Raw genomic sequence first — 19,592 nt, forward strand, 5'->3', positions numbered from 1 at the left:
AATTATTCGGGCTCGGTTCGGCGAGGTCAAAAATTTGTGATTCGGGTATAATTCGGGAATCATTCGGAATTATCCGGACCAGATATCTCAGTCTTGCAAGAGAGCCAAAAAAAAAAATTTGCTAATAATTTGTCAAATTCAAGAAAAATTAGTAAAATTCACGAATTATTCAAGTTTAATTCGGTCAAAGTTCGGTCAACCGAATAATTCGGCATTCGATTCGGCTTCATCAAAAAAACAAATCATTCAGATATAATTCAGATATAATACGCAAATCTTGTTACTATGCATATTGCATAGAGGAAGAACAATTCACAGTAGATCCCTTGATAGTTGGTACATTATTATTTTAAACTTTAACTTTCAACCAATGTGGATTTCAAAAGAAGACCTGGACATCAAATATTTGACCAATTAGACGCGGCCAATTCGCTTTCCTACAAGGTAGTAGTTGTATGACCGTTGGAGGTAAGGGTGAAAACGAACCCATATTTGAAAATTAGATTTGAATATTCAAAATCCGAATATTCATATACCGATACCGTGTTCGGCGAGTCAATTTTTGGCCAAATAAAATCTTCATTTCAGTGTAATTTCAAGGGTACAAAATCCTCAAGTCACCATTTCTTCTCTATCTTGATTATCTTGAGGGGACCACATTTCTCTCCTTCCAAGGAAGGATCTTTCTCTTGTGAAATGTTACATTCTTTCTCTTTTTCTGCCAAACAAATACAAAGAGTGAGTCTATGGTACTATGTATATCACAGGTTGTTACCGTGCTACGGCTCTATATTCGAGTTTTCAAATCCTAACGGTCGATCCGAACCGTTCATCTTGTTCTCCATATTAATATGTGTTTGGAGACCAAATTTTACATTTTTTGAAATTTTTTTACTATTTTTTTAGATATTTAGAAAATCACTTGATCTGAAAATTCTGGACCATCCAAAAACAGTGATTTTCAATAAATCTAAAAAAATTTCAAAAAATGTAAAATTTGGTCTCCAAACACATATTAATATGGAGAACAAGATAAACGGTTCGGATCGACCGTTAGGATTTGAAAACTCGAATATAGAGCCGTAGCACGGTAACAAATCGTAATATGCATAGTACCATAGACTCACTCAAATACAAATCATGATATGTATATATAAGGATACTTCTTTTTATGTTATATTTAAAACAAAATAATAGGTTGCATATGTCGATTGTCATGTTGAATATATGATGTTGACACAATTTATCTAGCATACATTTTCAAAGTTAGTTGCGACTGTTTAATGTTTATAAATATATATTTTATAAAATAATAATATAAGTAATATTTATATTTAATCTATTTTATTTAACTGCATTATTAATAATTTTATTAATAAAAATAATTGTATAACATCAAACATTTAGAAAGTAAAATACGATTTCTCACAACCAATCTCATTGTACAACCGAACACTCATTTCAGTATATTCTCATAATCAGTCATGTGTTTTCCCGTACTCATGGGTTCCCATTTTTTAAAAGTGCATTCCCATTCCCGTCAAATCTCATCCCGCACAATTCCGTGACAAACGAACAGGCCCTAATGGTACATATATGATCTTAAATTTTAATTATTCGTATCCGAATATATAGTTGATATATACAACACAATTTAATATATATTATGAAAATATTTATGTATATATCTACATATATTTGATATATATAGAGTAAGGCTTGAGTGCTATGGATAGCATAAGGGTATCTGTGCTACGGCCTCAAAAACATAACGTGTGAACTTCAAACTTCGATTTAAGTAACTCAATAAATTAGTTATATAATAAGCTTGTAGAATACTAATTTTTACTATTTTTGAAATAAAATTTACTATTTTTTATGATTTATGAAAGATGACCTAAAATAGCTTAAAATATTGACAATTTTTTATTTTTATATTTTTAGACCATCTTTCATAAATCATAAAAAATAGTAAAAAAAAAAAATCCAAAAATAGTAAAAATTAGTATTCTACAAGCTTATTATATAACCAATTTATTGAGCTACTTAAATCGAAGTTTGAAGTTTATACGATATGTTTTTGAGGCCGTAGCACGGATGCTTTTATGCTATCCATAGCACCCAAGCCTTACTCTATGATCTATATCTATATGTATCCGTCTAATATCTCTGTATCTATAATTATCAATTTTAAATTATATTTATCCGAATATATAGTAGATATATACCATACAATTTAATATATATTATGAAAATATTTATATATAATCTATGGATATCTGATATCCGATTATCCATCTAATATCCAATCTGTATCCATATGTATCCGATATTCTGTCTATAACTTCTTCTTTTTTACTTTGTTGGTGGACTACTAATCTACTATTATTTAGGCCCAACATTCACCAAGTAGTAATATCAAATTTAATTAAATGTTTAAATAATGACAGTGTTATTATTGGGTCATCTCATGTCTTCATCAAAAAAAAAAAAAAAAAAAAAGATTACCAAAGCCCAATGCATGATACATTGGATTTAATAATTGATTCCTTTTGAGCTTCAGCCGCCACAAATTAAATGACCAAAACCCTTTTGTCAAGGTTTCAATGAATTCATTGAAACCTCATGCTCATACCTCTTTAGGTGAAAAAAATTGAAATGATATGATACAATGAGTTCCTTGTTGACTTTATCTATATATCTATACAAATATCCCAGATATCTTGCAAATTTCAAACATTTTATTCAATAAATTATTAATGTTCATACCTCTTGAAGTTCAAACATTTTCATCCTCACTCGAGTAACTCAAATTTCATGCTCATACCTCTTTAAGTTCACAAATTTTGTGTTTAGATGCTGATCGGACGGTCCAGCCGAACACCTTCATATATAAATATCAGATTCTATTTGTAGTCTTCCATATCAATTTTGTTATTTAAACTTTTATTCTATTATTTTATAATACTTATTTTTATTGTGTCTGAATAGTTTTCTTTAATTATCTCTTTCAAATTCATATACATCAAATACTTTTTGGTATTTTATGTTTGGTACTTTATGTTTGATATTTTATGTTTGGATTTTAATTTATCTGGATGCTTCTTTACTAAAACAAAATATAACTTTAATTGTATCAAAAAATTAATATAAACATCGTCAAACATTACAAGATCATAAATAAACATGTAAAAACACATTATCAAACATTAAAAAATAACAAATAAACATGTACTAAAAAACATTGTCAAACATAACGGCCAATATATTAAAAAAAACAATATAACACAAAAAAAAAAAATTATATAACAATATAACACAACAATATATAACACTATTTATCTTCAATTACTACTCAATTACTCTTCAAATACTTCTCAATTTTACAAATATATATATATATATATATATAGAGAGAGAGAGAGAGAGAGAGAGATAGGCTACGGTGAGTTGCGAAGTAAAACGCATTTTTACTTCACGCCGTATTTTTATTTTGAAAGTCCAAACGATCGATCCGAACCGTTAGATGTTTAATCCATATTGAAATGTGCTTGGAGACCAAATTTTACATTTTTTGGAATTATTTTACTATTTATTAAGCATTTTTTAAAATTGCTGTTTTGCTGTGAACAGTAAAAAACAGTAAAATTTTCTGGGCCATCAGATCAGCGACTTTCAAAATTACTTAATAAATAGTAAAAAAATTTCAAAAAATATAAAATTTGGTCTCCAAGCACATTTCAATATGGAGAACAAGATGAACGGTTCGGATCGATGTTTTGAACTTTAAAATCGCATAATATAAGCGTGAAGTAAAATAGTCGTTTTACTTCGCAACTCACCGTAGCCCGCCTCTCTCTCTATATATATAGACACACACACTCAGGACTACCATAATTTTTGGAAGTTTGGAGATTTAGAAAAAAAAAAAAAAAAAAACAGCAAGTATTTGTGTAATTTTTATTTAATTAAGAATATTAATAAAAAAAATCGACTCTATTAATATCGTTAAGCAGTTTGACTTTTTGTATATTTTCAATCTTGGTTTTCAATACCGTAAAAATGTTATATAATAGTAAAACTTGAAATAATTATACGGTTAATTCTGATTGTTTAACCTTGTTAAGTATAATGTCCATGTAACCAGATTAGCAAAATTGGTTTATTGATTTTCTCTAATATTTTAATTTAAGAATTTCAAAACTAATATAAAATTTTGAATAGAAATACTAAAGTTATATTTTATCAACTTTTTTAGTAAATAATAAATGGAGGCTTATTTATTGAGAAACTCTTGTTTTTTCTATATACAATAAATCGTAGCAAATATTATTTATATATATAATTCAAAACGTATACAAAACAAGATCATGCAAAACGTCCCTTCTCTCTTCTCCTTCTCATGACACAAAAAATTTGTTGCAGAATCATTTATAATAAAGATTAAAAAATTTCGAATTTTTTATTACTAATTTAAAAACGTTAAAAAAAATAGGCTGAAAAATTATAAAACAGATCGCACGATCAAAACCATTAATTAAGATGGTTAACAAAATAAGCTTTGAAAAGAATATATAAATATTCGTTCTTGATTACAGGGCTTGGTGGAGAAATATATTCAATTGACAACAATTTCAATGCCACAGGGAAAATGAAAATTAAATGGCAGAACCGGACAAGTATTAATCGTAAACGGAACTTTATTTTGTTAAACAACAATAAAAAAAGATTTGAGCAAAAACTTTCTTGACGTCAAACTAAAAAATATATACACATATAATAGAATGCATCACAAAATATTTTTTTAAGTATGTTTGAGACTATAAATAAAAAAGGTAATTCATTTTAGTAACAATAGAGAACGAGTATCTATTTAATTTTTTTTAGGTATATACACAAAATATAATAGTAGTAATGAGATAAAGCTCATCACAACCAGATTTTTTTGTTTATATAATTAAATTATTATTAAATAATACAGGGAGAATAATTGTGTTATTTTCGTAATAGTGATGGATTAAAGAAAATAATTTGGAATTCATTTTTATTTTCGGATCCAAAGTTATCCACTTAGTTGCCACGCATCAGTATAGATGAATACAAGAATAAATGAAATATATATTTTGGATTAACAAAAAAAAATTAACTTAAAACTTTTATTTATTTATTTATTTTTAAAAGTTTTGTCAATGCCATTTTGTAAGGATATTTGAAATTGTGGTTGCTTGCTAAGATGTAGTTCTTGTTTTCTCAATTAAATTATACTTTTGTGTTCATTAGGTAGGAAATCCCTCTTTTGATTCCAACCTTATTCATGGTTTCACAAACCATGTTGAATAAATTAAAGAAGTTAATTGCAATCATTTGTAAATACCAATTTTGATAAAATGTTTAAATATATAATGACAGTGTTATTAATGGGCTATCTCATGTCTTCATCAAACAAACAAAAGGAAAGATATCCAAAGCCCAATGCATGATACATTGGAAATATTTAATGACAGACAGTCTTTTGGCAGCAGCTGATACCGATCGCTGAAAATCATTTTCTGTGACTGACGTCAGCACCGGCCGCTGATAACGGTCCCTGAAAATCCTTTCTGCTGTAGTGTGATGAAGTGTGGAACAGCTACACACCATCTAAGGTCCGAATTTTTGCTTATCTACTCTTGCAAGACAAAGTCCTGACTCATGAAGTCATGGCAAAGCGCGCGGTATTAATTTGCATTGTGAGATGAGATGTGTTCTCTGTGAATCCTGTGACCACGAGACAGCACATCACCTTTTCTTCTCATGCACTTACGCCAGTCACAGATCTTTGCCGAAGAAAGAATGGGTATATATCCAGGTTCATGTTCGTGCTATCGCTGATTTGGCGACAAAGGAATGAGAAAATTTTCTGAAATAAACTGATGCCACCTACACTGCTAGTAGATCAGTGTTTGACTGAAAGTGGACTGTGACTGTGACATTGCAGGGGCTCCAAAAACAGAAGTGGCATAGAATAGTAAGGGAGATGGGGCTGTTTTTCTTTGGGTAGTTTTGTAAAAATGCAACTGTTGCATTTGCCTTACTAGTGCTGAGATGTGTTTTCTAACATGAACAAAGACTGTAATTATACCTTGATAGCCACTATCAAGCATTTCAAAAAAAGAAACTTCATGCACATATATACCTTTTAGGTTATAAATTAAAATGATATGATCCAATTTGTTTCTTGCTGACTTGATCAACTTTATAAATATAGGATCAATGTTATAATTAAAGTAATAAGATTGCTAGTATACATTTACGAAAAGATAGATCATAAATGTGATAAAAGATTTTAAAGATAATATGTAATAATGCATTAAGATATTTGAGAAAATCAATAGAGTTATACTATAGTGCATAAAACGTAATTCTCGCCACAGAATCGTCATGAAACATGTTCATTAGCAACCGAGCATTTTCATCGTTCGAGGAAATCATTAGTGTTAGCAAATTGTATTATTTAAGAGCTAATCTTTGTTGGCCTCAAAGAATTTTCTGGCTTATCAGTATTTTTTGTAGTCGTTGTGTATGTTATATCTCTTGAAACTAGCATTTCTCAATAAAATTGCAGTTCACTTTGAGTCTAAAGAAAATTGACAATAAATAGTATAATACTCAATCTTTATTGGTAGAAAAAAAAATAGTTCTTCATATCGTGATCAATGATGAAATCAGGTGCGGCTAGCCAGGCATAATGCTGCCTCAAATCTATTGATACAAGTAAAATCTACAAATCAAAAGAATATTTGTAATACAACTAAAACTAATTAATTAGTCTAAGGCAGTAAGACCAATATATCAGGCGTTGGCCAGCCAGGCATAATACTGCCTCAACCGAAATAGAGTCAGGACTCAGTAGCATTACAACAGGTCGCATCGTGCCGGGGCAAAAGATAGCTTCTCTCCTTCAAGATCATACAGTATATGAAAATTTTGCTGCTGGAAATTGCCGATTGTCGTTGTTCCGTCGAGAGAAATTTCCATGAACAAACATATCAAGCCGTTACTGGCATCTGGAACCATATAATTTTCGGTTGGTAGTTCGAAATCTGCACCGTCAAAATGGAATGTGAATTTCGGAACTTGAACCTTGTCAGATGAGGAGGAAGGCAACCTGAAGCAAAGATCAAATTCATTGACAGTACTGTTCACAACTGGTAATTTTATTTGGGACAAAAATGCTAATTTTACTTGATTGTAAGCGGGTTCTGCTAGTACAGTAATGCTCGTGCCCGAGTCTATGAGCACCCCACCTGTGCCGTTTTCTTTCAATGAAAATGCCGACTTGGGTATTTCCAAAAGTGTCGTACCAACTGTTATACCAGTCAAATTGAGGTAATAAAATGTAGCCATAGCAGGATTGATTATGAATGGTGTCGACTGAATTCTTCCTCTGGTCTGTGTACTGTTTAACTCAGCTGCCGAACCAAACAAAACTGGGCTGCCCTTGGATTCACCTAAGGATGTGAAACAATAGGAGAATTTTCGATACCCAAGCTGCGATATCAATGAAAAGGGTCCACGGCCGAAACCAGCTATACCGGATTCATTTGATTGGAAAATACCGTCGTTCAGAAACCCGCATCCAAAACCAACCTTTTGAACTTGGGTTGATCCTAATGTGAAAGTCTCAATTCCTAGAGAACCTACTGTTATCGACCCGTCTCCATATCCGTAAAGATACATACACTTGTTATGACATGCAGAGTTCGGTAGTGCCTGACAAAGTTCAGAATCGCATGATATGTCAGAGAAAGTAGAGGAATTAGACGGGTTGTAGAGAGGGAGATGTTGGTTGAAACATTGGAGGCATGGTTGGCACTGAGTCCAGATCAAGTCGCTTCCGGTATCTAAAGTAAGAGCAACCGGTTGAGCCGGTGTACCAATCGATAAATATATGAGGTACTGCCCGTTGCTTGGGGATGACGACGGGACGCTAATTTGACTAGTACTAGTGGGGGGATCGATGTATCTTGATTCAAGGAATCTTGCTCGGGTCTTGTTATGCTGCACCATGCATTGTAATAGCTCGAGCTTCGTGTAGTTGGTGCCGGCATCTATGTGGATCAGTTCGGTTCGTGTGCTGCAAGAGAAGGAAATGTTTGTAACACACAGCAAGAGAAGGAGAAGGATTGATGCTATATTATGCATGATGAATTGAATGAATGAAGATGGGTTTGAGATTGATTTTGGTTGCTAATTGAGTAAGGCTTGGGTGCTATGGATAGCATAAGGTCATCCGTGCTACGGCTTCAAAAACTTATCTTATAAACTTGAAATTCTATTTAAGTAGCTCGATAAATTGGTTATATAGTATAATACTAATTTTTACTATTTTTGAATTTTTATTTTTATTTTTTATGATTAATGAAAAATGACAAAAGATAGCTTAAAATATTGACAATTTTCTTTTATTTCTAGGTCATCTTTCATAGATCATAAAAAATAGTAAAAAAAATTCAAAAATAGTAAAAGTTAGTATTCTATGAGTTTATTATATAACCAATTTATTTAAATACTTAAATAGAAGTTTCAAGTTTATACGATAAGTTTTTAAAGCCGTAGCACGGATAATCTTTTGCTATCCATATCCATATATATATATATATATATATAGCACCCAAGCCTTACTCTATCTATATTTATATGATTTAATTAGGGATATTAATTGGTCATTAAACGCGTGCCGGGAAGTGGCCTGTCGTGCAATCGTATTAATTAAATACAAGTTTAAAATTAAATTGGACCGATTTAGGGGTCTTCTGTAGCCGGATAAGAAGGTAATTAACAGGATTTATTTGGTTCTTTTGTTACGGTATTTGTTTTTAGAAAAAAAAAATCAAGTTAGTTGCTTATAATAATTAGAATAATAGGAAATAATTATTTTTTATTGTTGAGTGAGGTTATATATGGTAATATGCATATTATGGGTCGACCTATGCTCTGGATTTATATCTTTATTTTTAAATTTGAATCAGTCGATACGTGATCTCTATATGAAAATGTACTTAAAGACTGAAATCTACATATTTTTAAACACTTTTATTTTTATTTAGATAGATAAAAAATCACTACTTTGTGTATAATTTTTATATGAAGTGTGCTTATTTTATAAAATAGTAAAAGAATACAAAATGATTTTATATAACAATTATTTAACGGTTCATTGTTTAGACATTAAAAATAGAGATATGTATCTATAACACAAATCAATTCATAATGATAATATTGTATATCACTATAGCCCATTTGTTTTTAATACAAATGGCACAGCGACAGCACTGTCATATTGCACATAGAAAGAACAATTCACAGTAGCTAGGTATTGAAAATTATTGATTTGGAGAAACACCACACGATTGAGGTACATTTCTTCTTTGTCAATCAAATTTTGTTAAATTAAATTGAATTGAATTATCAATTTTAGAAAAATATAAGTGTAAGGAGTAAATTGAAAATAACAAATGTTTAAACCTTCAGATTTCGGAAATGCTTGGAAAACAAATAGAAGAGCAGCTGGAGCCTAATCAGGGTACATTAGGTTTAATTTTAGCTGATATAAGTTAGTTTCTTAGTTATGATATATAATTATTGTATTGTTTGGTTATTTTTGAGGTTGTTATTGTTTACTGTTTATTAAGGAAAATTCTCTTTTATTTTATTTTTTGGTTGATACAAAATGTCATGTTAGACTTAAGAAATTTGAAGTTTAAAGGGATTAGCCTTGATTAACGTATGAAAACAAAACAATTAAAGTAATTAAATGAAGAAATAATTAAACATAATTGCAATTTTATATTTAAAAATATACTTGTACATAATAGATCACTCTGACCATTAACTGCAGCTAATGGACTTGATTATGAATCTAATAAATTTTCGTAATGGATCTGACGATTAACTAGATCCGATAATTATGTGCTTTTTTTTTCTCAATAATTGCTTTAAAATTGTTGTAAGCTTGATTTCGTCTGAATATGATCAGATAGTTTAGGAAAAAAAAATTAAAGTAGTTTTAAATTATCATCTTTTTATATGGTCCTTTGTATACTACTTTTTGGATCATAAAAAAATAAATTAATAAAGCTTTGAATCTTAGAACAAAAACAAATTCAACAAATTATTGTTCTAAGATTAGTTAATATATATATTCCATTTTCTTCATCTAAAGGAAACATTGTAATATCAAGTTCATTCAAACAAGTAATTATTTGAGAAATTAATTATTATGATTTCCACTTAAGTACGGGTCCCACTAGGCAAATATTTATTAATAAAAATAATGGAAGTGGTTAAAGAAAGAAACACATGTTCTCTTTTTTTATAAAAAAAATTGAAATATGAAGATCAGGCATCTAGATTCCATTAATACGGACATCAATTAATGGGATCAGATTTTACAAAGAAAGATAGAAATATATTAAAACAAGAAATATAAATAAAGTTGATAACTTAATGCTCATATATACTTGTTTAGGTGCAAAATTAAAATGGTATGACTCAATGAATTTCTTACTGGCTTTATCACTATATAAATCTCCTAAATATCTTGCTAAATTTCAAACATTTTTATTCAATAAATTATGTTCAATGTTTTAATGTAATTAAGTTGCTAATATATTTATAAAAATATAGGTGATAAATGTGATGAAAGATCTAAAAGATAGAATGTATTGACTCATTAAGATATTTGAGGAATAGAGTCTGAATGTCTTAATATTTAAATATATTAGATTTATAAATCAATCAGTTACTTGGACATAATAACAATTATAAATATAGATTTTATTGATTTTCTCTGATATTATGTTTTAAAATTTTATGAACTTGTGTAAAAAAAATTAATATAATTACTAAAGCTATGTATCAACTTTCTTAGTAAAATATAAAGACATGCTTATTTGTTGATTGACAAAGAAGAAATACTATTATGTTTATAAATAAATATAAACATAGATTTATAAACAATTATTATATCCACGATACTATGCATAGCGCAAATTTGGTATGTATTATGAATCAATATCTTTATTTTCAACATGATCTCGAAAATGTACTTGTAGATTAAATTTTACATTTTTTTTAGAATTCTTGTACAAAATTTAGAATAATCAATAAATCTATCTTAAATGTTATTATGTCCATGGAAACAATCACAAAAGGAGAGAAGGCTACAGTATATCATGGTACTAAGAGAAAGGAAAGTTGCTATCAAGTGAATGAAACCTTATCATGATCTCAAACAATTTGAGTTATGCCAAATGAACTTGTAGTGCATATTATTTTTTTGTTGTACTTGTAGATATCCATCTGCTAATATGTACCATATATATTGTGTGTAATGACCAATAACTGTGGTCAATGAACGTTTAAATAAATATACAACAAAATATAACTTTTTGGAAAGAAGGAAATAATCATTTACTTCAAATAAATATACAACAAATATAACTTTTTGTAAAGTAATCATTTGCTAATGCTCTGCGAGATAGTTTTTTTATAAATTAAAAATAGATATAGCTAAATGTTTAGACAAACATTTGTTTTGTTTGGTAGGCAATCTTAATCTGATAGGTTATTTTGTTGTAACTTTAAATGTTGAAATGAAAAATCTAGTTCATTAAACACAGCAACTAAGTTTTACTTTCGAAAAAATTAATAAAAAAAAATAAATAAGAACTAAGTTGTACTGTGGTAGTATGCAAATATGGTATATAGCATTTGTAGAACCACAAGTTTTGAAAAGGGAAAATATGGACCATAAATAGCTAAATATTTAGAAAAAAAATTGTTTGGTAGGTAATCTTAATTTGATAGGTTATTTTGTTTTAATTTTTTGTTTGTTTGTAGAATTATGTGTTTTAAATTTCAAAATAAGTTAAAGATAATCACTAGCTTTGACCATTCAAATGTTGTGAAACATTTATGCTACTGTTTTAAAGGAAATGATCGCTTTATTATATACTAGTTTATGGAAGGATGGAGTTTGGATGCCTTAATATTTAGATAAATATATTTATCAATCGGTTTTTTGACAATAATAACAATTATATATAAAGATATATTTTATTGATTTTCTCTGATATTATATTTTAAAAATTTAGGAACTCGTTTATTTTTTTTAAATATAATTACTAAAGCTATGTTTTATCAACTTTCTTAATAAAATATAAAGACATGCTTATTTGTTGAGAATTTTTTTTCGTTTTCTATATACAATAAATGATAGTTAACATTATATATAATGCATAAGGTATTCAAAACAAGATACGTGTGATTGATCATGCAAAACATATTTTTTTTATCCTCTCCTTGTCTATATACCCAAGATACTTATTGTAAAATCAACTTTTTTGTTATAAAAACTAAAAGTTATTAAAAAAAATTACTAGTCATTTAAAAACGCTAAAAACACCGGTCTGAAAAATCTTGAAACTGAGAAAAATTATATCTTTGTTAATGTTTCTAATTTACGAGCTTTGTGTACTCCAAACCAATATTTGCAGAATTCATATTAACAAACAGTTTGATCGGAATCCACATGGATATTAAAGGACCCAGAACAATAGAGGCATTGGTTAGATTACTTTAAATTCTGATCAAACGATCCGGAACTAAATTCAAACAATACATTAATGGAAAGGTAGATGACTCATAATTGAATGCTTTTGAATAAGAAGAATAAGCGGCATTTTCAATTGCTAACGGGAGCGAAATCTCCAATCGATAGATATCAAACTAAATTTGATCTGATGTTATATCTAAATTGTTCGAATTGTGTTGAAATTTGCGCTTAGCGTTTAGATGTATAGAATTATTTATAATTTTAGTTTGCACATTAATCTTAAAGCAAATTGAACGATCTAAACTGAAATATCCAAGCAGATTTATTCGGATGCCCATCAAATACACTCCTTTGCCTACACTAACTAATATAAAAAATAGCAAAATAAAATATAAAATATAAAAATAAAATAATTGAATTGCTAGTTATTTAGTAAAGACCGGTGGTGGTGGTAAAGTGGTAACTTACCTTATCGGTTAGGGTCACTTGGGGCACTACTAGTGTTTACCATCGGGTCGGGTCCCGTCGGTCCGAACTCGCCTGGGCCATGGTTCTCACGGTCTTCGGATCCGGCTGGTCTACGGGTTAGTCAGGGTCCGGTGGGTCTAATTTGGGGGAGTTGGATCAAATTCATGCTAGACCTTTGTCCAAAATTAGCACGGGTCGCATGCAGGTCAAGTCCAAATCTAATCCGAGCATGCAGGTTGAGTCCGAATCTAATCCGAGTCTGGTTTTTCTTAAAAAAAAAAACAATGTACTGTTTCTGGCTGAAACAACATTGTTTCTGTTTAGTCCAATTCGGTTCAGGTTTGATCCGGTCCGGGTTTAGGCGGGTCTCGAGTTGGTTCAGGTCGAGGCTAGTCGGGTCAGGTTTTTGGAGGTCTAGTTCAAAAAACTGGCCCAAATCCTTGTTAGATCCAACCCTAGAGTTAGTCCGAACCGGTCCAGAAGTCTAGTTAGGGTTGGACCGGTTCGGAGGTGGTCCACGATTTGGCCGGATCGAGTCTGGCCCAATTGGATATTTTCAATTCACTAGGCACTACAATCTTTTCTTTCTTTCTTTTATTTATTTTTCTTTATTTTGTTTATATATGTGTTCATTTTATCATGAGAAACTACTATTTGTGGTTTCTTCCATTATGGGTTATATATTTTTAATTCTATGAAGTTTGCGTATGTTTGTACCAAAAGTCCAGGACTTCCAAAAATTATATTATTTAAGAATTTATAATGCCATCTTAGACACATCAAATACTTGTCTTATCAATAAAAAAACATGATACAAGAGGCATCCAATCGAAATATAAACAAAGAGAAATTGAATCAAATGGATAAAAATGACAATGATATGGCATTGCCAAAAAAGTTGATTGGCTTAATACCTCTTTATGAAGTATCAATTACAAATCAAGTTCTGGTGTTTCTCCATGCTGGTACCAATTTGTACCAGAACACCCCTGATGTACTGGTACGGGTTATATTTATATTTTCTGGTAAACTGAGGACCTATCTGTGAATTCTAAGAAATTGTCATCCTATCTGTATGGTACCAGAATCTAAAAAAAAAAAAATTTGTATTTTTGACCAGATGAATAACTTGAACAAATTGTCAAATCATTCACTATTCCAGCAAAATAAAAACAATACATATACCATGAAGCCAAACATGCAAAATTGTTTCTTCAAATACCCAGTAAATACTTCTCTTTCAGCAATATCTCAATACAATACCATTTTACCAGAATTTAAAGCAATTGTCTCTTTTAGATTAAGATACTGTTTATTCAAATTAAAAACAAATAAATAAACTGTTTACCCAAGAGGCATAAAAAGAAAGGGGTAATAATTCCCACATTAACCACAGAAATCAAAGTAAAATTGAATGGAAATTAAATAACAAAATCAAGAACTTGAACCAATTATCAATTCATTCACTTTTCCATCAAAACAAAAGAGATACATATTCATCAAATCCAAGTATCCAACCATCATATACACACTGATACACTCAGTTACCAGATCAGATAACAACTTCAGTTTTGATCACTAATATAATGTCCCCATAACACCCTTGCACAAAAGAAAATTAAAGATTCCCCTAATTACCCTCAACTAGAAAACCTCTAATCAAACTAAAGACCAAGAAAGAAAGATACATTGTTATGCAAATATGAATTAAGAACAATTTTACTTCTTGCTGATCTCAATAAATCAACATTGCAATTAAAAGCAAATAAATAAAAGTCTTACATCTGATTTTACCTTGCTAATGCAAATTGAAATTTTATACAATTAACTATGACTCCAAAATTAAAATTAGAACTAATTTTAATAAGAATAAAAACAAATGATTACCAAATACAACAATACCATCCAAATTTTTAACTAATTCAACATAACAGCATATAACTTTTAATTTTGAGTCAAATGAAGGATTTATACTGCTTCAACAATGAATTGTTTTCACAAGAATTATAAAATAAAGGGCTAATAATTCCTCATTAATATACACAGTTTACCAGATCAGACAACTCCTTCAGTTTCCATCACTACAAAAGAAAATTTAAATATCAACAACTACAACCTCTAATCAAACCATAACCCAAAAAATCAACATACTGGTAAACTTAGTAACAGCCTTCATACCCCTGAAACACCTTTTAATTTTTCATTTCATATCCAATAAATGGAGTTATTATGTTTCAATAACAATTGTTTTCACAAGATTATAAACGAAAAGTGAGATAATTCCTCATTAAGCACAGGTATGAAAGTAAAATTCCATTGAAATTAATTAACAAAACAAAGAACTTGAACAAATTGTCAATTCATATTCCAGCAAAATAAAAGAGATATATATTCCTCCAATCCAACCATCATATACACAATCTGATACACACAGTTACCAGATCAGCTACCACATTCAGATCCCCTAATTGTCCTAATCAAACCGTAGCCCTTAAAACCCTATGCACTGGTAAACTTAGTAACAGCCTTAGTCCCCTCTGAAACAGCATGCTTGGCCAATTCACCAGGAAGAACAAGTCTAACAGAGGTCTGGATCTCACGAGAAGTAATGGTAGGTTTCTTGTTATACCTTGCCAATTTGGCCGCCTCCGTGGCAAGTTTCTCAAAGATGTCGTTGATGAAGGAGTTCATAATCGACATGGCTTTGCTAGAGATACCAATGTCGGGATGCACCTGCTTGAGCACCTTGAAAATGTAGATCTTGTAGGTTTCAGTGCTCTTCGCCTTCTTCTTCTTCTTCTTCTCACCTCCAGCCCCGTCTTTGGTAGGGATGCGCTTCTCCGCCTTGGGTTTCTTCTCTGCGGGCTTCTTCTCCGCCTCGGGTTTCTTCTCCGCTGGCTTCTTCTCTGCCTTAGGCGCCATTTCTGATTTTTCTAATTCGAGAGAGAGAGAGAGAGAGAGAGAGAGACTCGATTGAATTGGTGTTTTATAAGGGAACGGGTTGAGTTTTGATTGGTTGGATGGAAAGGGAGCGGATCGATGAGGTGGCAGAGATCTAGCGGTTGGTAGAAGGATAGATCCAAGGGTTTGAAATTAGTGAGGTGATCGGATTGCGGGATTTGTGAGGACAAAAGGGTAATGATATTAACAGAATAGATTTTACTTCACAATAAAACATGCTGAAGGCTTCCTGCTTTGTTTGTGCCTTCTTTTATTGGAATTCGTATCCTCTGAGTTATCTCAAACTTTGCGTGACTTTATGGAAAATCTCAACCGTTTAAATACGTTGTGTACAAATCTCAAAGCATACATAATACGGCCACCCACACCATCCCCGAATAGACACCGGACACGTCGGTCACGCAAAAGTTGAGATATCTCAGAGGATACGCACATGAACCCATTTTCTTAAATAACCAATAAATAGATCACAGGCAACCCATTTAGATAAGATAAAAAAACTAAAAAAAAGTACAGAAAGGTCTAATGAGGTTCTTAGAGCCCAAAAAAGCCCATTTATGTGTTCTGTGAAACTGAAACTGAATACTGGTACAACATCATCTTGTCCATGAACAACCAACCCCTTGTCACAATCAATTTGAAGTTTTAAGGGAAACCCTTGATTAATGTATATGTAAAACAAAACAATTAAAAGTAACTGAATGAATTAAAGAAGTTAATTGCAATTACTTGTATTTATCGTATAATTGTAAATTCCAAATTTGATTAAAAGTTTAAATAATGACAGTGTTATTATTGGGCTGTCTCATGTCTTCATCAAACAAACAAAATAAAAGATATCCAAAGCCCAATGATATATTAAATTTAATAATTAATTCTTTCTAGGCTTTAGCCGCACAAATTAAATGATCAAAACCCTCTTGTCTAGGTTGAAATGAGTACATTGAAACTTCATGCTCATACCTCTTTAGGTGAAAAATTAAAATGATATGATCCAATAAGTAACATGAGTTCCTTGCTGACTTTATCTATACAAATATCCCAATTATCTTGTAAAATTTCAAACATTTTTATTCAATAAATTAGGTTCATTTTTGTAAGTAATTAAGTTGCTAATAAATTTATAAAAAGATATATAATACATGTCATGAAAGATGTAAAAGATAATATGTATTGATTTGTTAAGATATTTGAGGAAATCAATAGAGTTCCTACCCGAAGATGGTACATGGGACGTAAATTTCATATTATGTGTGGCCGACAGTTGCAGTTTATATGTTTACATTAGGACCTCTTTACATGTTGAGGGCATCATCTGTCTTAGCAATTTTTTCTAATCAAGAGTTTAGATTTGTCAGCCTCAGAGAATTTTCTGACTTTACAACATTCATTGTAGTTGTTATGTACGTCTTATCTTTTGAAACTGGTTTTTCTCAATAAAATTGCAGTTCAATTTGGGTCTAACATTTTTTTATAAAAAAAGAAAAAGAAAAATGGTTCTTCATACAGTGATCAATGATTAATTAATTAGTATATACATTTATGTTTTAAAAAAAAGCTGATAAATTTTTCCTTTGTTTTATTTTTTAATCAGGTTAATGAAAATATAGTAGAGCATTCGTGTGTCGGGGGTCCCTTCTAAAAGGTGTGCATTTAGATTAATCTCATTGTAAGAATTAATTAATACACGCTCATTTTGTGTTTTGCTTAATTTGTTTTTCCTTCTAATTTTTCATTTTATTGTCTCAGTTGTTGGATATTTGAATTACAAAGTCAAGCCACTTACAGGTGCAGAATAAATCTTGTATTTTCTTTCATTTATTTACTTTTTTTTTTCTTTTTAGGGAAACAATTTTGTTGGGTTCAATTAATTTCTGTTAGGTTTAATTGGATGATAGTGGATCCAAAAAGTTATCCCAAACCAATAAAGTAATAATTTTTAAGGAGACTTTTTTTTATTAAATGAGAAACAGTAACAATAACAACCAATAATATTTTTAGGGAAACATTTTTGTTGGCTTCTACTAATTTTTATATTAATGAAAGATAGTTTGGGTCTTGGGGACTTCTAACTAAATGAGAAACAATTACAATAATAAGTTAATAACAAACAATATTTTTTTCTATTCATATTTTCTCAGGATATCCATCTCTTTTGATGAGGTGAACACATGATTCATATTTTCTTGCCTTGCTCAAATAGCAAACTGTTGAAAACAAGTGTGGCTGAGGTATTATTATTATTTTTTTAATTTGTTCTTCTTTTATTGTTGAACTTAAATTGAATAAAATTATATTTGAAACTCTTTTTGTTTTGTTAGATAATAAAGCGATCTTGCTTGCGTTGCCAAGTACTTTATTCCGACGAGCCATCTATCAGAGTTTTGTTGAATTGAATTGAATTATCAAATATATCTGGGTTTAAAACCAATTTTAGAAAAATGTAAGTGTAGGGAGTAAATTGAAAATAACAAATGTTTAAACCTTCAGATTTCGGAAAAAGCTTGGAAAACAAATAGAGCAGCAGCTGGAGCCTGATTAATGACTTTAAATTACGGTTTCTTAGATGATATTATGTATACATTAGGGGTTATTTAGATGATATATAATTAATGTAAGTTTCTTTGCTAGGATATATAATTAATGTATTGCTTGTTTAGTTTTGACTTTTGAGGTTGTAATGGAATTTGCTGTTTATTAAAGAAAATTATCTTTTATTTTTTTGGTTAATACAAATTAAGTATCATGTTAGACTGAAGAAATTTGAAGTTTCAATTCAAGGGATTATCCTTGATTAACATATGTAAAACAAAATAATTAAAGTAATTGAATCAAGAAATAATTAATAAATTTATACATATATATCGCTTTTGTGGACCGGTATTTCAAATATCAGAATTTCAATGGATCTGACCATTAACTAGATCCTTTTTTTTTCCCAATATATATATATTTTTAAAATTGTTGTAAGCTGGATTTCGTCTGAATATATGATCAATAATTTAAACTTATCATTTGAAGACAATTAAAAAAAAAATAGAATTGACTTCACAAAAAATACTTAATAAACATAATTAAAAACACCCTACTTTAGGCCCAACAAGTACAAACTAAAAACACCAAATTCGCTTAAATGTTAAAATAATGAGAGTGTACAAAAGAAAAGATATGCAAAGCCCAATGCATGATACATTGGGTTTGATAATGGGTTTCAGCCACACAAATTAATTGACCGAAATTATTTTGTCTAGAGATGAAATGAGTTCATTGAAATTTCATGCTCATACCTATATATATATAGGTGAAAAAATGACATGATACAATGAGTTTCTTGGCTTTATTATATATAAATCTCCTAAATATCTTGCAAAATTTCAAACATTCGTATTCAATAAATTAGGTTCAATGTTTTAAAGTAATTAGGTTTCTAATATATTTATAAAAAGATAGGTAATAAACGAATGAGCTATTCAGTGGTGGAACTATGTGTTAGTTAGAGGTGACTTAGTACTCTTATAAGGGTCCGGCTAAATTGCTGCCGGCAGCATTTTAGCCAAGTGTTGCC

At 30.0% G+C, this 19,592-nt stretch overlaps 1 protein-coding gene and 1 pseudogene across 1 annotated transcript; both read right to left on the reverse strand.

Moving 5' to 3' along the window:
- Positions 1 to 6,832: 6,832 nt before the first annotated feature.
- LOC144546370 (aspartic proteinase nepenthesin-1 pseudogene) lies at positions 6,833 to 8,209 on the reverse strand (annotated as a pseudogene).
- Positions 8,210 to 15,366: 7,157 nt separating this feature from the next.
- On the reverse strand, positions 15,367 to 16,028 carry LOC144546264 (histone H2B.3-like). Its single transcript, XM_078294810.1, has one exon. The coding sequence runs from the start codon at positions 15,986 to 15,988 to the stop codon at positions 15,566 to 15,568; it is 423 nt and encodes a 140-aa protein (XP_078150936.1). The 5' UTR covers positions 15,989 to 16,028; the 3' UTR covers positions 15,367 to 15,565.
- Between the last annotated feature and the right edge of the window lie 3,564 nt (positions 16,029 to 19,592).

The sequence above is a fragment of the Carex rostrata genome, chromosome 29 (assembly GCF_964058835.1).
Source record: "Carex rostrata chromosome 29, lpCarRost1.2, whole genome shotgun sequence".
Lineage (NCBI taxonomy): Eukaryota > Viridiplantae > Streptophyta > Magnoliopsida > Poales > Cyperaceae > Carex > Carex rostrata.